Below are 20,482 nucleotides of genomic sequence, written 5' to 3' on the forward strand. Positions count from 1 at the left end.
CACTGCTCTTATCGAATAATAGGTATGCTGTTATTTGGAACCCTGTTGTTATCGAATAATAGATAAGGGTGAAAAAATAATAATTTTCTTGTTTCGTGTTATTTTCATTTCCAAATTGTAGCTTGTACAAGTGAACCAATAGACCAAAGAAGAGGATGTTAATTCTGGAACTGAATATTCTTCAGATTGCAAGCATTTCCATCTTTAGCAGGTCTGTTTCATGTTATTTTCATCTTTAAATTGTAGTTTGTACAAGTGAAAATTTTGATCAAATATTTCACAATAAATAGAGGTGCATAGTAACATCATAATTAACAAGAGCTCCCACAACACTTTTCACCATGACAATCCCAAACAAACAAGTCTTCCCCTTGTTTGCATGTGTCATTTCGTTTCCAATAGCTAAATCATCGCTTTTGACCACTTTTGATTTGTCCATCAGTGACATTATAATTTTTGTGCTTTACAATCAGTACAATGTGTAGGAGGAGAGATATATTCCTTCACAATCCATGGCTTGTGGCCTCAGAAGGGAAGAAACTCAGTAACTAACTACCGGGGCACCTCCTTTGTTTATAAATAGGTAAAACTCAAACATTCATTTATTTTAGTTCAGTTTATTAGATGTGCAAATTATAATTAGTTCATTATGTTCGAATTATAATAGTTAAGGGTAAAAAAAATAATAATTTTTTTGTTTCATGTTGTTTTCATTCTCAAATTGTAGCTTGTACAATGAGAGAAGAGGGATGTTAATTCCAAAACTGAATATTCTTCAGATTGCAAGCGTTTCCATCTTTAGCAGGTTTGTTTCATGTTATTTTCATCTTCAAATCGTAGCTTGTACAAGTCACCCCTCCTTTGTTTATAAACAAGTAAAATTAAAATATTCATTTATTTTAGTTGAGTTTATTAGATGTACAAATTATAACTAGTTCATTAGGTTTGGATTATAATAGTTAAGAGTGAAAAAAATAATAATTTTCTTGTTTCATGTTATTTTCATCTTCAAATTGTAGCTTGTACGAGTGAACCAATAGACCAAAGAAGAGGATGTTAATTGCATAAATGAATATTCTTCATATTACAAGCATTTTCATCTTTAACAGGTATGTTTCATGTTATTTGCATCTCCAAATTGTAGCTTGTACAAGTCAAACACATCAAATATTTCACAATAAATAGAGGTGCATAGTAACGCCATAATCAACAACAGCTCCCACAACACTTTTCACCTTGCCAATACCAAACACACGAGTCTTCCCCTGTGTCGTTATGCTTCCAATAGCTAAATCACACTTTTTTTTACCACTTTTAGTTTCTCCAGTAGTGACCTTATAATTTTTGTGTTTTACAATCAGGACAATGTGTAGGAGGAGGGATAAATTACATCACAATCCATTGTTTGTGCCTCCAAAGGGAAGAAACTCGGTAACTAACTGCCGGGTCACCTCCTTTCTTTATAAACAGGTAAAACTCAAACATTCATTTATTTTAGTTCAGTTTATTAGAGGTGCAAATTATAATTAGTTCATTATGTTTGGATTATAATAGTTAAGGGTGAAAAAAAATAATAATTTTCTTGTTTCACGTCGTTTTCATCTTCAAATTGTAGCTAGTACAAGTGAACCGGTAGACCAAAGAAGAGAGATGATAAATTCTGAACTAAATATTCTTGAAATTGCAAGCATTTCTATTTTTAGCAAGTCTGTTTCATGTTATTTTCATCCTCAAATTGTAGCTTGTACAGGTGAAATACTTAAATCAAATATTTCACAATAAATAGAGGTGCATAGTAACACCATAATCGACAACAGCTCCCACAACACTTTTCACCATGTAAATCCCAAACACACGAATCTTCCTCTTGTTTGCCTATGTCATTTTGCTTCCAATAGCTAAATCACGGTTTTTTTTTTACCCCTTTTAGTTTGTCCAGTAGTGACCTTCTAATTTTTGTGTTTTACAATCAGGACAATGTGTAGGAGGAGGGATAAATTACATCACAATCCATTGCTTGTGCCTCCAAAGGGAAGAAACTCGGGAACTAACTGCCGGGTCACCTCCTTTCTTTATAAACAGGTAAAACTCAAACATTCATGTATTTTAGTTTAGTTTACTAGATATGCAAATTATAATTAGTTCATTATGTTTGAATTATAATACTCAAGGGTGAAAAAAAATAATTTTTTAAATTGTAACTTGTACAAGTGAACCCATAGACCAAAGAAGAGGGATGTTAATTCCAGAACTGAATATTCTTCGTATTGCAAGCATTTCCATCTTTAGCATGTCTGTTTCATGTTATTTTCATCCTCAAATTGTAGCGTGTACAAGTGAAACATTTAGATCAAATATTTCACACTAAATAGAGGTGCATAGTAAAGCCATCATCAACAATGGCTCCCACAACAATTTTCACCATGTCAATCCCAAACACACGAGTCTTCCCCTTTGTCATTTTGCTTCAAATAGCTAAGTCAAGCTTTTTGACCCTTTTAGTTTATCTAGTAGTGGCCTTATCATCTTTTGTGCTTTACAATCAGGACAATGTGTAAGAAGAGAGATAAATTCCTTCACAATGCATTGCTTGTGTCCTCAAAAGGGAAGAAACTCGGTAACAAACTACCCGGGCACCTTCTTTGTTTATAAACAGGTAAAACTCAAACATTCATTTATTTTAGTTTCGTTTATTAGAGGTGCAAATTATAACTAGTTCATTATGTTTGGATTATAATAGTTAAGGGTGAAAAAAATAATAATTTTATTGTTTCATGTTGTTTTCATCTTCAAATTGTAGCTTGTACAAATGAACCCGTAGACAAAAAAAGAGAGATGTTAATTTCGGAACTGAATATTCTTTAGATGGTAAGCATTTCTATCTTTAGCAGGTCTGTTTCATGTTATTTTCATCTTCAAATTGTAACTTGTACGAGTGAAACACTTAGATCAAATATTTCACAATAAATAAAGGTGCATAGTAACGCCATAATCAACAACAACTCCCACAACACTTTTCACCATGTCAATCCCAAACGCACGAGTCTTTCCTTATGTCATTTTGCTTCCAATAGCTAAATCACAACTTTTTTTTTACCATTTTTAGTTTGTATAGTAGTGACCTTATAATTGGTATGCTTTACATCAGGACATTATAATCATATAAAAGGAGAGTTTCTAATTATTTTTCTAATTTTTTTATAAATTTTAATTATTTAATATGAATTTAATAAATTTATAAGAATTATTTTTTACAATGATCCAATACAAAAATTTTAAATAGAATTTAAAACCGAAGTTTTGTGTTTTATTGTAATAATTAAATGAAAATTTTGTATTTTATTTAATAATTAATGTACATAGATAGGTAGTTGACATTTATTAGAAGTGGTATGAGTAAATTCTATTGAATTTATTTATAATTTTTTAATTTGAATTTGCTATTTCAATTATATATATATTTATGATCAAATTCAAATATGCTATTTCAAATTCGTATTTAGAAGTGGTATGAGTAAATGCTATTTATATATATATATATATATATATGCTATTTCAAAATCGTATATGTATTTTTTTTTTTTTAATAAATGCTATTTAGAATTGGTATGAGTAAATGCTATTTTTATATTTATATATATATATATATATATATATATCTTTTTTTGTTTAGTTTTTTTTAATAATATTATGTTATTTTTAGTTTCTTTTACATTATTATTTTTAATCAATTTTAAATATATATATATATAAATAAATTAATATCTATCACATTATTTTTGTTGAGTTTCTTTTATAATATTTTATTGTTTTTAGTTTTTTTATATTATTTTATTTAACTTTTTTTAATATATCTTAAATTTCTTTTTTAGTATATAAAGAAAATTAATATCGTAAGTAGGTGAAGAGTTAATTTATGTCGTAGGTAGGTGGAATCAATTTAATACACTTTAATTTTTTTAATATATATATTTTAGATATATATATATATATATATATATATATATATATATATATATATATTATAAGTAGATGAAGAGTTAATTTATGTTGTGGAGTCAATTTAATACATTCATAATAATTTCTTTTAATTTCTTTTATTAATTTTAATTTTTTTGATATTATTTTATAGTCCTTTTTCCTTTTGTTATTTTGTTTAGGTTGTTTTATAATATTTTATTATTTTTAGTTTATTTTATATTATTTTATAGCTAATATCGAACTACATTTTTCTTTTTATTATTTTGTTTCGTTATATGTTTTTAAAAAAATTAATATATTTTTTTAAATCCACATGTATTTAGAATAAAAAATAAATAGAGTTGTTGTTTTGAGCTATCTTCATACTCGGACTAGTTTGTTGGGTTATACTGAATTGAGCTGTCTTCATGCCTGGACTTATTCGTTCGATTCTACCTTTTATTTGTCATCTGACTTAAATGTTATCCAACAGGGTTAATTTGGTATTTATGGTGTGTTAAGTAGGTTCACGCTAAATAGAGTAAATTTAGTATTCATGCTCTCCAATTTTATGACATTATGATTACTTGTTTGGTTATTTTTGAGCTTATAATTCTTTTTTAAGCTAACACAAAATTAAAATCGCACCTTTTCCAATCTTAGGAAAGATGTAAAATTACATATAATAAACATATTTTAAATTTAAATATAAACCAATCAAATCCTATTTTTTAATTCTAAATTATTTTAGATCCGATCTAAATAGGATTTTCGGGATAAGGAATAAACAAACTATGGATAAATTCAAGAGACTCCTTAAATCCAAACGATCTTTTCGTAGGCATTTGCCCCCGATTCAACCGTAAAGCAACAAATTTAAACAACCGTACTCGTACAACAAACTTAAAATCCACATTTCATAGAACAACAAACTTAAAATCTCTTATTCCTCAAACAAACTTAAAATCTGATTCCTACAAGAAAATAAATCACTGGTTCGTATATCAAACATAAAATGACTAGTTCTTAGGACAAACTTAAATTCCCTATTCATAGAACAAACTTAAAATCTCGTTCTGAGAACAAACTCAAAATCTCCTGTTCTTAAAACAAACGTAAAATTTTCAATTTTCGGTTAACAATATTATTTCCTCCACTCCTTGCCACCACAGGTGGTTTATCTTCTTTTTTCTCTCTGTCCTCACCATGACAAACCCTAGGTGGCTTTATTATTATTATTATTTTTTGTCTCCACTGGTACCTTCTCTAATGGCTCCACTCTCATGGTGATTAATATCTTTTTTCTCTCTCACCTCATCATTACAAATCCTAAGTGGCTTCAATCTTTTTTTTTTTTTTTCTCTACTCATGACTTCTCTAATGGCGGCGATTGTCTGAATAATAGACTAGAGCTACTCATATTAATATTGAGTCATGCCCTAAACTTAGTCGTGTCAATAGATTGGTAAATCCTCAAATGTCGAACAAAGGACAACAAGTCGAGCCTCGATTAAAGGGTGGCGTACTTTGTTCGAGGGAAGGTGTTGGATGATGAAAGTCCCACATCAGCTAATTTAGAGAATGATCATAGGTTCATAATAAAAAAAATACATATCTCCATTGGTATGAGGTATAATCAAAGAATGCATATCTCCATTGGTGTGGGAAGCACAAAGCAAAGCATGAGAGCTTGACATAAGAACTTATGGTTTATCATACCATTGACCATTTTGGAGAGTCGTGTATAAAACAAAACAAGCATATAACGTGCATCCAAACAATTAATTACATGCTCAATGTGTGTTCGAGGCAACGGTTAAATTTCAAAAATGGCGTCGCCGAGACTTGTACTGAAGAACTTCAGTGTGTTAGATTAACATGATAACCAACTACACCACAAGCCTCCCTAGAAGATCACTCAAACTATAAAGTTAAGCCCAAACTTCCTAGAGCCTAAAAAAAATCCTCTCGAAACCTACTAGGAACATGTGATGAGAGCCAGAGAAAAGCCCCTAGAAACGTACAGGAACTGGATGCGATAGAAAAGCCCCTAGAAACGTACAGGAACTGGATGCGATGAGAGCCTACAAGTAGGCTGCTTACCGAGTACTTTTTTTCTCACTGCATTTAGATTTCTTTTTCAGGTCTTCGCTGTCGCTCGAGGTGGGGGAGCGTTTGAGAGCTGCATTGTCACTTGAGGGTCGTTTATGAGTGTTGACCCGGTCTGTGTACTTTGGGTCTTTTATATTTCGTTCGAAACAGTATCCCGAACCCTTTCTCTGTTTGTAACAAACCTTTAATAACACATGTTTACATTGCCTTCTTTAATAACACATGTTTGCATTGCCTTCTAATTTGTTCTAGTTGTGGTGTTGTTTGATTTTAAATTGCATTATTTCAATGTTTAATTTAATTTAACTTTTATTTTTATTTTCCTTTCTTTTTTTCATTTTCGTCACGGTTTGAGATGAGGTGTTGTTTGATGTTAAATTGCATTATCTCAAAGTTTAATTTAATTTAACTTTTATTTTTATTTTCCTTTCTTTTTGTCATTTTCGTCACGATTTGAGATTTGAAGCCTCGAGGATCACGTAACGAAAGACTCAATGACTCTACGTTTACCAAAAACAATCGGTTGGACCAATCAACCTAGACCTCTGTAGACCTCTTATACTAAGTTTAGTTCATAAATTTCTTGGCTAAATCAAGCATATATTATACCTACACTGTGAAATCAATGTCACGATTGCATAGTATGATGCATAAAAACCTACATTTTGAAATGTATCACTATCAAAGTAGCTCTATATATATCCACTAAACTTTCAATTAAATCATTCATAAAATGATTACTAGATATACGAAAATCATATCCATGGAAGATTAAGTAGGGTCGTTTTAATACGGTGTCATCTCTTCTCAATCAAAGATGTGGGTCTTCCTAGTTTTCCAAGATCAATCGCCTCCCGTAGAGATAAGAACTTCGAGAGCCACTTTTGGGATGAAATGTTTAAAGTTAGCTTTGGCAATCAGCTCAAGCATTGCATAACTTTTCATCCTCAGATCGACGAACAATAAGGGCAGCTCTCTCGGATCGGGCTGGAGATTATCCTTGTTTTTCCCTTTCATTGAACTCCTGTTTTGGTTGAGATCCTGTGGCATATTTCACCGTATAACAGTGTTTGGAGACCTATCATTTAACACTTGATCAAATATTTGAAGTTAAACACAGTAGCAAAGCAACAAATAAGATTACTGTACACACTATTCATAGTTGTTTTGTCCAGTCAAAAGGCTCCCAATCTTGTAAGAAGTTCGCCACAGCCTGCTTTTGCACCTCAACGGATTCGTATCTACGTCGCCGATGCATATCTTCCTCAGCTAGCTGTAACATGCCTCTGATCACATTGAGGCCAAAGCTAGTCTTGAAATTGTTCTCGTCGTCTATCACGTGCACAAACCCCTTGTTCAACCCGAATTCTACGTGGAAGTATGGAAAGTTCTCTGGGATTGATCCATGCAATCCCTTCACACTTGTATCTATCAGTTTTTTTGCATTGTGCTGGCTCCACTCTTCCTCTGCTTCATCAATAGCCTGAAATGAACTTGTTGAGATTATTATTGTTGGAAGCAAAGAAACAGATGAAATCATCATCTAAGATAACTGTTTTCTGAATTTAACGCATAAAAAGCCAATACAAATGAAGTTACAATGCAAAGGTATAGTTTTGATGATAGAAATACAGATTATATACAATGCCAGTGGGAGACATAACATGAACTATTCCACACAATTATTAGAACTCTTCAGGAAGTGGTAAGTGTTGGAAGCTTTAAACAATTGAATCAGTATTTAATTGTACACGGACAAGAATAAAGAAAAAATGAGGTTCCAGGTTTACCAAAGTCTGTTTGCAAGGAAGCCAAAACTCATGCTTTCTCTCTACCCTGTTCACTCACACTTTCCCTCCCACATGCACACCATTACACATGTTCGTTAACCGTCCTCCACTCCTTTGCCCAACCAATGACAACCACAGAGCCACAACCCAACTGGAACTACTCAAAAAAGTAGTTACTACCGACCGGAAAACCTTCTCCTTTGCTATCGATGACCATTATAGAGGCAGTAGAGCAAGAAGAAAAGAAAGTGGACATATCTCTTCCGACAGTTTGTACATTACATGGAAATCATTGGTATGGCTTGAAACATCCTTCAATCTTCTCCTAAATGAACCGTGCTCATTCAAGTTTTTAAAAAACTAAGAAGTGAAGACTATGTTTTATGGGTCGAGACGCTACGAAACAAACAGGGTTATTTCGCGGAGGATAAACCAACTCAACAACAAGCGAAAATGAACCGTGCTCGTACATGTTTCAAAGAAATGAGAAGTGAAGACTATGTCTTATGGGTCGAGAAGCTAAGAAACAAACAGGGTTATCTCGCGAGGTTAAACCAACTCAACAACAAGCGAAAATGAAGACTTCTCATCCCACCAGGCTGGAATGCAGAATTCCGGCTGCTTTGCTGGTCATTATGGATTTCTCCAAATCGGAAGATAGGCTTCCTCTAGGGCTAGGTGGTGACAAAAAAGGATGAAAAGTTCTGACCAAACTTGCAGCGGCAGCAGTAGGTTTCAGTGCAGATGGGAAAGCACGCTCTAAACCCCAAACCTAAAGGTTCACAATACCCTATTTGCCTTAGGAAAAACCTAACTCTAATACCATATTACTGTGAGACCAAAGCTAGTGGGCGTTTTTTAAGGACACAAACACATAGGGAGATTTGCAGTTCTATTGACTGCTTAGGCCATGACATCTTCAACTCTTTCACAGACAGAAAAGCCAAACAGAATCGTTAATCATTCAAATCATTAAATAGATAGTGTAACCACCATGAAGAGAAATGTGAAGGATCCTAAACGCTAAATCAATGTTGAACGAGCCATGAGAGAGCTAAAAACAAACATAGGCGTTCCAAGAGCATCATATCCCATAAAAGATGATAACAAAATCTAGAAGTAAAATCAAACAATAACAAATAGAGAAAAAAATATTCAGTTTTTAATAGTGTTTCCTCTTAAATTTTTCTTCATTCTCTCATCCGTTCTTGCAATTTCGTCCATCTTATTCACAGGATAAGTTATCAAACAATGTTATATTTTAATCCAATATGATGTTTGAATGTGCACAGCACAGGTTAAGAAGCAATGTTAAAAATATGATGCAACACTTCCGATATATTGAATGCACATGTCTATAAGGAAAGCAAAAAGAACAATAATAATAAATTGTTGGGGGAACGAACAAAAGAAAAACATTCTCACCTTCTTAAAATATAGAGGAGCCTCTTTTGCTATTCCTTGGGGCAAAGGAATGCACTCAATCAAGCAATGGCGACGTTGTTTTGCCAAGCCCACAACTGTTTCAAGAAAAACCACATCTTTCTCTTGCTTTGCAAACATCATTATCAGACACTTCTTGAAGTTGCGAATTTCCTCCCAAACAGTTTTCTCCACACTTCTTGTGGCTGATTCATGCTGAAAAGCAAACAACTCACAATGAAATTGCTACTGAAGAATCATGTGAGAACAAAAAGAAGAGCTCATTGCAATTTTTTAGAACATGCTACAACTTTGGACAATATTTGTGCATAAAAGCTTTTTGCTCTCATGAAAATTTGGACAATTGTTCTCCACCAAGCTCGTTAAGCATGCTCAAGAAAAGGGGGTTTCAAAATGTAAAAACATTTGCATTTTTTAAAGTTTAGTGATCCAACATACTGAAGTCCCTTATATGTAAAAAGAATAACAATTTCATTTCAACTAACCACAGTAGAAAACCCACAAAAACAGGATACAAAGAGAATTAGACTTTAAACTTACTGAAATAGGTAAAATGCAGCAATGGCCCGTAACCACAGGCTGCCACTGAGGCAGCATCAAATATGTGCAATTTGCTATTGACACAGTCAGATGTTTTGGCCTGTTAGGATTTTCAAAGCAAAAGATGCAGCGTTCTTCCTGAGTTGCCATACGCCTTGGACGAATATCCCTCCCAGATAGCTTATCATCATTACTTCCCCTTTTTCTTTGAGTCGTTTTTCCTGAACCATCTTCATAGTCATATTCATTATCTGCCCGACCCGACATGCTGTACTGCTTGTTCTTCATTATACTTTTAGCTAGATAAAGATCTGTATCATCCTCCTTATTCCTCCTAGGTATACCTGGAATGTGTTTTCTAAACAAAAGGAAAGAATGTATTAAAAGGACAGTGTCAATTCCCTGGGAAGAAAAGAAATAAGCTGCAGTGACCACCTTACTTTATTTCAAAATTGAGACCAAAAGGAAACAGAAAAAAAATACCAGAAATAAGATAACAATATATACACTTTCATAAACCACCAAATGGACTACCAAACCAGGCAAATCTCAGTAAATTTTACATACAATATTTATTTTCCAAGGATGAGTCATCCATTTATAAGGACTTTACAAGGTGTACTTTTGGAAAGCATTTATATGGTGTATTTTCAAGCTACAAATATTTTAGCAATAACAATGTGTACAATAGAAAATAAAACTAAAAAAAAAGTTGATTAATCAGGCCCGTGAATTAGAGGAAGACGGTTCAAGAAGTCAATACCTAGATGTGGTTTGTTCAATTTGCGGCTTGATGGAATTCACTTCAACACTATTGGTTGCCTTCATAGTTTGTACTTCTTGCTGGAAGAAAGTAAATGGTCAAAATTTATAGTTTTAGAACAAGAAGCTTATACCTCATAAAAGCAAGGGCAACCACGTTAGCACACTCAACATTTTTATTTTAAGAAACCAAGTTTTCATTGAGAGACTGTACAAAGGCATAAAAAAAAGTTGTTAAAAAACCCAAAAACAAAATGGACTTTGTAGAGACTAAAAACTTGACCTACCAAAAGCTTTTGGGCTTCTTCATGTTTTCCTTTCATTTGAAGCTGAAATGCCTTTGCAGCCAGCTGATTTGCACTCATTGCATCCTTGGCTGAAACACAATCTTCATTGGGCTTGTCGGATGTTGAGACAACCAATTGTGATTGCGTCTTTGTATTAACCGGATCACCTTTAGTATTTTCACTTTGTTGTCTGAGAAAGTCAGACGCAAAACTTCCATCATCTGAGAATTTATTTATACTGGTCACTGCTAACGAAATGAAGCCAGCATCCTTTGAAGAGACATTCTGACTTTTTTGCCTTCCCCAAGATAATGAATCTCGAACTTTAGGCTCCCTCATTTCAGGATGTCTGGAAGAGATGTCCTTCAAGTAGTCCCTGGCAGAGCTCTAAAATAATGTACCAGATTAGCAAGGAAGTTTAATTCTCTTCACTCCGAGGAATAAAGATAAGTTTCAAACTAAAATATGAAGTCACATATCCAAATCAAATTAACTCGATCAATGTTTCCAAGTACCTTTCCAGAATCACTTTCATTTTGACTGTTTGAAACTTGATCTTCACTGGTTAGCCCTCTCTTTCTATTTCTTATAGCATGCAAATGAGAACGTGATGGTGCCACTTTCCTGGCCGCTACCGAGACAGCAAGTTGGCCAAGAGAACCCCAACGTTCTTCAACAACCTACAAAATTTCAATGTATAAAAAAACAAAGAAACTTTTGGATCAAACTACCGTGTGTACAAAAAAAATAGTAATAATAAGCATGCCTCTTTAAGCCTCCGTCCATCTCGAGCTGCTTGCTCCTCAGCACGCTTCAATGCTTTAAGTCTCCAACTAGCCCCCCCATCACCAACAATCCGAGGTGGTGGAAGTTTGTCTATATCTGATTTGGTCCTATCACTCTCCTCCGGATAACCAGTTCCATTATCTTTAAAATATGGATTCAATTCCCTGGGATTGACCTTAGTTATCTGGCATAGAAGTAACTTCCATATCATCAGCGAACAACCATATAGTTTTAAGACATTCAAAATACGAAGCAGAACAAAGAGTAAACACATCAGAAGTTTAATAAGCAGAAAAAAAAACATTCTTGACCATAATCCACTGGTATCACATAGTCTAACCATCTCATTATGATGAATATACAGGAAAATGGAAAGCAAGAGGAAGGAAACATCTCTACAAATAATCAGCTTTTCTTTCTAAATATATTAATAAATCAGGCAACCACATGCATGCTTCTCAAAAAAGCACCCACACTATGGTGCATGCCGTACAATATTTTTTCCTTTAATTGTTTACCTTCTTTTATTAAAAAATAAGATGGATCCCTTGATATCCCTTTTTTAGGAACTAATCTTACATTGATAAAAATGAAATAAAGAAAAAACAACATAACCAAAAAGAAAAGTCCAAAACATGACTATATAGAGGAAATAAAAAAAGTAGAAAAATCAAAAAGTAGAAAAAAGAGAAAAGGCTACAATTGTTGAGAATAAATGACAAAAGGTGATTAAAAAAAAAAAAAAAAGATCCTTGGTTACAGATACTGAGAGGCTTGGAACCTTTTTTTAACAAGAAACGAATTTTTCTGATGAATAAATGAAAAAAAGACTAATACAAAAATCTCCATAAGGGAGAGAACAAACATAATAAATAATACAATTTAAAAAAAGTACAAAAACATCTCAAAATAAACAACAATCACAAAAAGAAAACCAACAAACGGCTTGAACAAAGATACTCTCTCCATGTGGAGCAATATTTCTTTTCCCCGTGAGGGGCCACTTTTAATCCAATGAGGCGCCCGGCTAACAACCAACTGATAATAAAACCTCAGTCAGAGCTTCATTCAAAAATGTATCACACGTTTTAAATGTTCCTCAACCGCAAGCTTTTCTTTCAAAGTGGTTTTAAATGTTGTTCATGCAAAGAACATGCAGTAACTTTCTCATGGAAAGTATCTTCAAGCAAAAAACTAGAACATACAAAGCTCCTATGGAATTTGTCAAATTAAGCGCTCCATCAACTATCTTATATCCAACCAAAGCATTAGCCATAGAGCATGCAATGCAACTTTTGATGCTCTTTTTTCTTTTTTTTTTTTTTTTTACAACACAATTCTTTCTTTCTTTTTTTCTTTTTTTTTTTAAGTACAACAAATGTGGGGTATGGGGATTTGAACCTCCGACCTCAAGGAAATGAGTACCTATCAATTACTTTTAATGCTCTTCATGCAAAGAACTTGCAATAACTTCCTCAACCGCTAGATCATCTTAAAAAGCAACTTTTAAATGCTCATCATGCAAGGAACTTGCAATACCTTACTTGTGAAAAGGACCTTCATGCATAACATCTAGCTTATTAAATGCAAAAAATGGGCTAATCAAAAGAAATAAATGACTCATGGTCTTCAATATTAGCCAAATATGAACCATTGGAAAGGCAGTCCATCAGTACCTGCCAATTTTACACTTACAAACATGATTTGACTTCAGCCCCTCAACCAAACTTCAAACATAATTCTCCACCAAAACCAATAAACCTCAAATAAAATCAACAATTGGAGTTCTATGGAATTGAAAGCTTCTAAGAGAAAACTTGAACTTCAAACCCACGTTTCTTAATAAAGGACAAAAACGGCTCTAAACCATCAACTTCTAATTGATCAAATTTGTTGAGAGAAGAAGAACCTTGCTCGCGGAACAAAATATTTAAATTGCCTCCATTCATAGCTTCATCTGCTGAAATAACATCTTGGATTACAGGGATAATCTCCGAGTCTTCACTACTTAAGCTAACTTCTGAATCTCTAACTGAGTCAGTTAAGACATATGATGACTCTTTATTCAAGTGATCTGAATAATGGAGATCCAAAGGATAGGAAAGAATATAATAGAGAAGGATGATCATTGGATGAAATCTAAGAACATCGGATGATCTTTGAATAATCTCAAATATTGATGGTACGGCATTTGAGACCATTTTTTGAGAGTAACAACGGGATATGCCTGATAAAACTTGTTTTTAATCTCTTTAACACTCAAGGGCTGAATATAAAAAACATAGAAAAACGAAGAAACAAACTCTGCATGGCTAGCTACCTGGGAACAACCAGCAAATAAGAATATCAAGAACCAGAATATCAGGACGAGGAAAATGTGTGTGGGTCTCCTTCAAAGCACGGTCTGAAATCAAAGGCATATTACTTAGAGCACTAATAACCTCCTTATCCACCAAAACATTAAAATTCTGAGGGAACACTGAGTCCATGTCTTCATGAAAAGGTACTTGGACACTTGTAACTTCTTCAAACAGCTTGATATAAAAATGGGGAAAAGAAACGTTGATTTGATTTGCATTTAATGCATCATTTGGAACTGAAAGGGGTAGCTGCTAAACCAAATTAATCACAATAATGCTCGAAGGATCAAGCAGGAGAAGATTGTTCAAATTTTGGTCATTAAAACCAAAGTGATCTTGAATATAAAAAGCTCCCTAGGGGAGCTACATCAGCGGGAGATAAAGAGAATGGATTTATTGGGGATTGTTCATCTTCCAAGATGTCATGAAACCGATAAAAGTTGAATGAATTATCTATATTGTTGAAATGGAGATTGGATAAACTTGGATATGAAGATTGAAGAGGAGATTCATGACAATCTCAATCCCCAGAAGTCCTTAAGTTGCATGGTGACCGAAACAAAACCCCAAGTATTTCTTGTAAAGTTAATTTTGGAAGAACTACAATCTAATCTACTCAAGTGCGTGAGGCAATACGAATAAGACCACATAAATGGCATCCATTTGCTTCAAAGCATCCATGCGTACAAAAATGTAGAGGTAAGTTCAGGAGTTCAATCCAACCTCCATAACCCTCGGTAAACTTAAGAATATTATTCTTTTCAAACACCCTTTTTCAATTTTTTCATGCAAAGAACCAAGTTCTATCCACTTACTGATGTGGAGAATTCATCCATCTTCTATCTAGAGCAAAACTTTGCCATAGGTAAACAAATCGACTGAACATAGTACATCAAAAGATTTTTCTAATTCCACAGCATGATCATATTCCAATCATCATGCCGTTCATCCTTGTAAAGACCATCGTTGAATTCCAATCAACATCCACAACTTCTTTTTTCTTTTTTAACCCAATAACATTGAGGTGGGTGAGTTTTAAGTGTTCAGAAAGGTAGAGAATTCATAGAACTTAACCAAGCCCAAACCTCCAAGTAACGTTGACCCTCTAAAAAATCCCATTCCTTTCAAGCCAAATATTCCACAAAGCAGCAAAGGAAGTTTATTTCTCTAAACAATCTCCGATAAAAGTTATAATTTCCTACATTCATCCTCGTCTTACTATTCATAATACAACATCTTATTAGATGTATATATGTGTTATTTTAAGTTTTGTAGTTACAAATCTTTCATAAATCTATTTTCATTTTTCTATTTTGTGCCTCACAATGAAAGCCCTCACTATTTTTTACTTTACTTCATACGTAAGCCCTAGAGCCTCATTGCAATTTACCACCTCACACTTTAAAGATACCCAAGTTTGGTTCAAGATTGGTTAATGTTATGAATTGCAATTTCATTCCCATCTTTTCCTACTTCTATAGGTGCGGGCATGTAAAGTTGAAGCAAGGATGTGAAGACAACAAGATATGACAATCTAATTTAATAGAAGATGGAATTATATTACCAGAAAGTGTGACCAAAAATCTAGAAGACCAAATATATCAACTAGTAATAACTCATATAAAACTACTCTTTCTACTTTTCTTTTCAAACCAAAGAAAAAAAAAAAAAAAAGTTATGGTTTCATGCAAAGTCACTAAGAAAAAGACAAGGGCATACTTCCTTTGGAGCTTCTTCTTGTTGATTATCAATAGATTCATCTGAGATTCTCTCCATCGTTTCTTGGGGTTTAAGCATCCACTCCAAGCCCATTTCTTTTCTAACAATTTCTTTGTCATCTTTAGAAGAAGTCTCTCTGATGCTATCTAAGAATTAGAAAAAACAATGAAACCACATAATGTTCTAAAATATGAAACATGACAATAAAAGAAAATGAGATACATACCAAACATTTCTTCTCCAAGGTGTCGACTCTTTCTTTTCTTATCACGATTTCTTTCACCTTGTCTCCTATGTTTTTGTCGCTTTTCAACACTATCACTAGAGCTATCATCAGTATCAGTAGATGTAGAATATTCTCTAGCTAAAGTGTTCCTATCACTCCTTGATTTCCCTTTTACCCTATCATCATTCTCATCAGACGAACTGTTATTCTTGTTCCTTTTACTCGCTTTTCTTGTACGATGTTTCTTCCCATCCCTGTGAGAGTCTTCCCTCATGTCACTATCTGTTGAAGATGTTGAATAGTCCTTCGATGATTTCTTCCTCCCAAATTTCTTCTTTTTTGTGTTCTGATACTCCTCATCTGAACTACTGTAACGTGTTGACTTTCCCTTACTTTTCTGTTTCTCATTACTCTGTTTAGAAGAAAAAGACCATACATGAATCACCTCGAGTGTGATACCCAGAGCCAATAATCATATTAAAGAGTTACATGAACCAAAAGAACTCCATAATTTAACATAAGCAAACTAAACTTATTGGGTCTTACATCACTAATTCTTTCCCGAGGAATAAATTTGACTCCAGAAAGCATTGCCCGACCTGTTCAACAAAATAAATAATAGAAATTAGACATAAAAATGCATCAAACCAGCCAAGAAGTTGAGCAGATAGATGTTGTTCACAGAAACAGGAATGGTTTGGGCTTATCCATTTGGTCAGGTATTGAGTTATGAAAGTTGAAGTTCAAATGAACATTCACATTCATTCCATCAATCAATAAATTCTACAATAGTTACTGAAAGAACTGAAAGCACAAAATAATATGGTAGAAGAGCAGCAAAAACCCTAGTTCCCTCTAATAAAAAACCCTAGCCACCTACCTTTTTTGAAACTCAAGCCACGATCTTTGATTGGCGCAGTCTAATTCCGGCAAGACGGTCGCGTTTCTCCAGCGTCTTTGCGGCGATTTCTGACAGATTCGGGATTGCGATTCGGGAGCGGTCTTCGTTCGAACCACTTCTCCACAGATCTAATGCCTTCAGGCCCAGAATAAAGCGTAAAGAAAGTTGAAACTTGCGTAAATCGATCCGAATCGAGCTGCGTTCGAGCTTGGTTGGGTTCTCACACCCCTAGATCATAGTTGGCCAAACAAAGTTTCTTCCACATTCATACTTCATCCATGGACAATTTTTAAATATAGGAATTAAATAAGACATATAATAAATCTTTTAAATTTAGGAATAAAATAAGATAAATAATAAATCTTTTAAATTTAGGAATTAAATAAGATAAATAATAAATCCTTTTAAATTTAGGAATTAAATAAGATAAATAATAAATCCTAAAAAAATTGGAGTTTGCTAAGTTCACTACACAAGCCTAACTATTCTAAGATAGGAAGGTGTTGTTTGATTTTAAATTGCATTATCTGAATGTTTAATTTAATTTTACTTTTAGTTTTATTTTCGTCACGATTTGAGATTTGAAGCCTCGAAAATCACGTAACGAAAGACTTCATGACTCCTCGTCTAACGAAAATAGTATGTTGGACCAATCAACCTAGACTTCTAATACTAAGTTTAGTTCATAAATTTCTTGGCTAAATCAAGCGTTAATGTGCTCACAATCATTCCACCTTAGTCCTTGTTGATTTGTACAGGTATTTCTTCAATAAAAGTCCAAACAATTAATTACATGCTCAATGTGTGTTTGAGGGCACAGTTCTCGGACTTATTAAGCTCTAAGGCTCTTAAAAACTTCGTCGTAGAGGTCTAAAATGAATCAATGTGTGTTCGAGGGCACGGTTCTTGGGCTTATCAAGCTCTAAGTCTCTTAAACTTTCTCGTACATGTCTAAAATGAATCGAGATTATAAATATAAAAATAAAAATAAAAACTGCAAAGATGGCGTCGCCCAGACTTGGGCTAGAGACCTTCAGTGTGTTAGACTGACGTGATAACCAACTATACCACAACACCGTTGAAAGCCTCCCTAGAAGGTCAACCAAACTATAGAGTTAAACCCAAACTTCCTATAGCCTAGAAAAAAGCCTGTGGAAACCTACCTGGAAGTGGATGCAATGAGACCCTACAAGTAGGCTACTTACCGAGTACTTTTTTACTCACAGCATTTTAGATTTCTTTTTCAGGTCTTCGCTAAATATTTCTCGAGGTGGGGTAGCGTTTAAGAGCTGCATTGTCACTTGAGGGTCGTTTATAAGTGTCGACCCGGTCTGTGTACTTTGGGTCGTTTATATTTCGTTCGAAGCAGTACCCCAAACCCTTTCTCCGTTTGTAACAACCCTTTAACAACACATGTTTGCATTGCCTTTCAATTCGTTCTCATCGAGGTGTTGTTTGATTTTAAATTGCATGATCTGAATGTTTATTTTACTTTTAAATTGCACATCCTAAAAAAACTGAGTAACTGTCCATCTTTTTCGAAACTTTTGTGGGGAATGATTAGGCATGATGATTTAAAATAGAAAGTCGATGAAACGGAGTGTATAAAACAGTACAAAAGTGCTTAAAATTGAAACCCTAATTCGGAACCCCGAAATCGGGATGTTTGAAGCACGTTCTAAAAAAGTCGAGTAAATGAACATCTTTTTCGAAACTTTTGTGGGGAATGATTAGGCATGATGATTTAGAAAAGAATGTCGACGAAACGGAGTGTATAAAACAGTGAAAAAGTGCTGAAAATTGAAACCCTAATTCGGAAACCCCGAATTCGGGACGTTCGAAACACATGCTAAAAAAACTGAGTAACGTTCGATGTTTTGTCGAAATTTTTGTGGGGAATGATTAGGCATGATGATTTAGAATAAAATGTTAAAGAAACAGAGTGTATAAAACACTTAAAAAGTTCCTAAAATCGAAACCCTTTTTTTGGAAACCCCGAAACTGGGACGTTTGAAGCACGTTTTAAAAAAAACGAATAACTTTCCATCTTTTTCGAAACTTTTGAGGGGAATGATTAGGCATGATGATTTAGAATATAATGTCGAAAAAACGGATTGTATAAAACTGTAAAAAGGTGCTTAAAATCAAAACTCTAATTCGAAAACCCCGAAACTAGGACGTTTGAAGCATGTTCTAAAAAAACTGAGTAACTGTCTATCTTTTTCGAAACTTTTGTGGGGATGATTAGCCATATTAGAATAGAATGTCGAAGAAATGAAGTGTATAAAACAGTAAAAAAATGCTTAAAATCGAACCCTAATTCGAAAATCTGAATTCGAGACATTGGAAGCACGTGCTAAAAAAATCGAGTAACGTTCGATGTTTGTTGAAATTTTTGTGGGGAATGATTAGGCATGATGATTTAGAATAGAATGTCGAAGAAATGGAGTGTATAAAACAGTAAAAAAAGTGTTTAAAAACGCAACCCTAATTCGGAAATCCCGAAATCGGGACGTTTGAAGCACGTTCTAAAAAAACCAAGTAAATGTCCATCTTTTTCAAAAATTTTGTGGGGAATGATTAGGCATGATGATTTTGAATAGAATGTCGAAGAAACGGAATGTATAAAATAGTGAAAAAGTGCTTAAAATCGAAACCCTAATTCGGAAACAACGAATTTGGGACGTCGGAAGCACGTGCTAAAGCACGATAGGCATGATGATTTAGAATCGATTTTCGAAGAAATGGAGTAACGTTCGATGTTTGTCGAAATTTTTGTGGGGAATGATTAGGCATGATGATTTAGAATAAAATGTCAAAGAAACAGAGTGTATAAAACAATAAAAAAGTGCTTAAAATCAAAACCCTAATTCAGAAACCCCGAAACCGAGACGTACGAAGCACGTGTTAAAAAAATCGAGTAACTGTCCATCTTTTTCGAATTTTTTGTGGGGAATGATTAGGCATGATGATTTAGAATAGAATGTCAAAAAAGGGATTGTATAAAATATTAAAAAAGTGCTTAAAATCGAAACCCTAATTTGGGACGTTTGAAGCACGTGCTAATAAAACCAAGTAACTGTCCATCTTTTTCTAAACTTTTGTGGGGAATGATTAGGCATGATGATTTATAATAGAATGTCAAAGAAACGGAGTGTGTAAAACAGTAAATAAGTGCTTAAAATCAAACCCTAATTGGGAAACCTCGAATTCGAGACGTTCGAAGCACGTGCTAATAAAACCGAGTAACAGTCAATCTTTTATGAAACTTTTGTGGGTAATGATTAGGCATGGTGATTTAGAATAGAATGTCGAAGAAACGGATGTATAAAACAGTAAAAAAAAAAATTGCTTAAAATCGAAACCCTAATTATGAAACCCCGAATTCAGGACATTTGAAGCATGTGCTTATAAAACCAAGTAACTATCCATCATTTTTGAAACTTTTGTGGGGAATGATTAGACATGATGATTTAGAATAGAATGTCAAAGAAACAGATGTATAAAAAAGTAAAAAAAGTGCTTAAAATCAAAACCCTAATTCGGGACGTTCGAAGCACGTGCTAATAAAACCGAGTAACTGTCCATCTTTTTCG

At 33.8% G+C, this 20,482-nt stretch overlaps 1 protein-coding gene across 2 annotated transcripts; it reads right to left on the reverse strand.

Annotated features, from left to right (window-relative positions):
- Positions 1–7,123: 7,123 nt before the first annotated feature.
- On the reverse strand, positions 7,124–17,176 carry LOC147790174 (uncharacterized). Of its 2 annotated transcripts, XM_087128493.1 has the most exons (12): positions 16,866–17,176; positions 16,532–16,584; positions 15,986–16,397; positions 15,760–15,905; positions 11,661–11,864; positions 11,410–11,574; positions 10,895–11,281; positions 10,609–10,688; positions 9,846–10,203; positions 9,288–9,500; positions 7,226–7,555; positions 7,124–7,150 (listed from the first exon to the last, which is right to left on the reverse strand). In XM_087128493.1, the coding sequence occupies exons 2-11, from the start codon at positions 16,574–16,576 to the stop codon at positions 7,229–7,231; spliced, it is 2,337 nt and encodes a 778-aa protein (XP_086984619.1). In that variant the 5' UTR covers positions 16,577–16,584; positions 16,866–17,176; the 3' UTR covers positions 7,124–7,150; positions 7,226–7,228. The 2 variants fall into 2 exon arrangements, with proteins under 2 accessions (XP_086984619.1, XP_086984618.1); XM_087128492.1 differs by having other exon boundaries at positions 7,124–7,555.
- Between the last annotated feature and the right edge of the window lie 3,306 nt (positions 17,177–20,482).

The sequence above is a fragment of the Cucurbita pepo genome, chromosome 11 (genome assembly GCF_057944985.1).
Source record: "Cucurbita pepo subsp. pepo isolate OVF chromosome 11, ASM5794498v1, whole genome shotgun sequence".
NCBI classification, from domain to species: domain Eukaryota; kingdom Viridiplantae; phylum Streptophyta; class Magnoliopsida; order Cucurbitales; family Cucurbitaceae; genus Cucurbita; species Cucurbita pepo.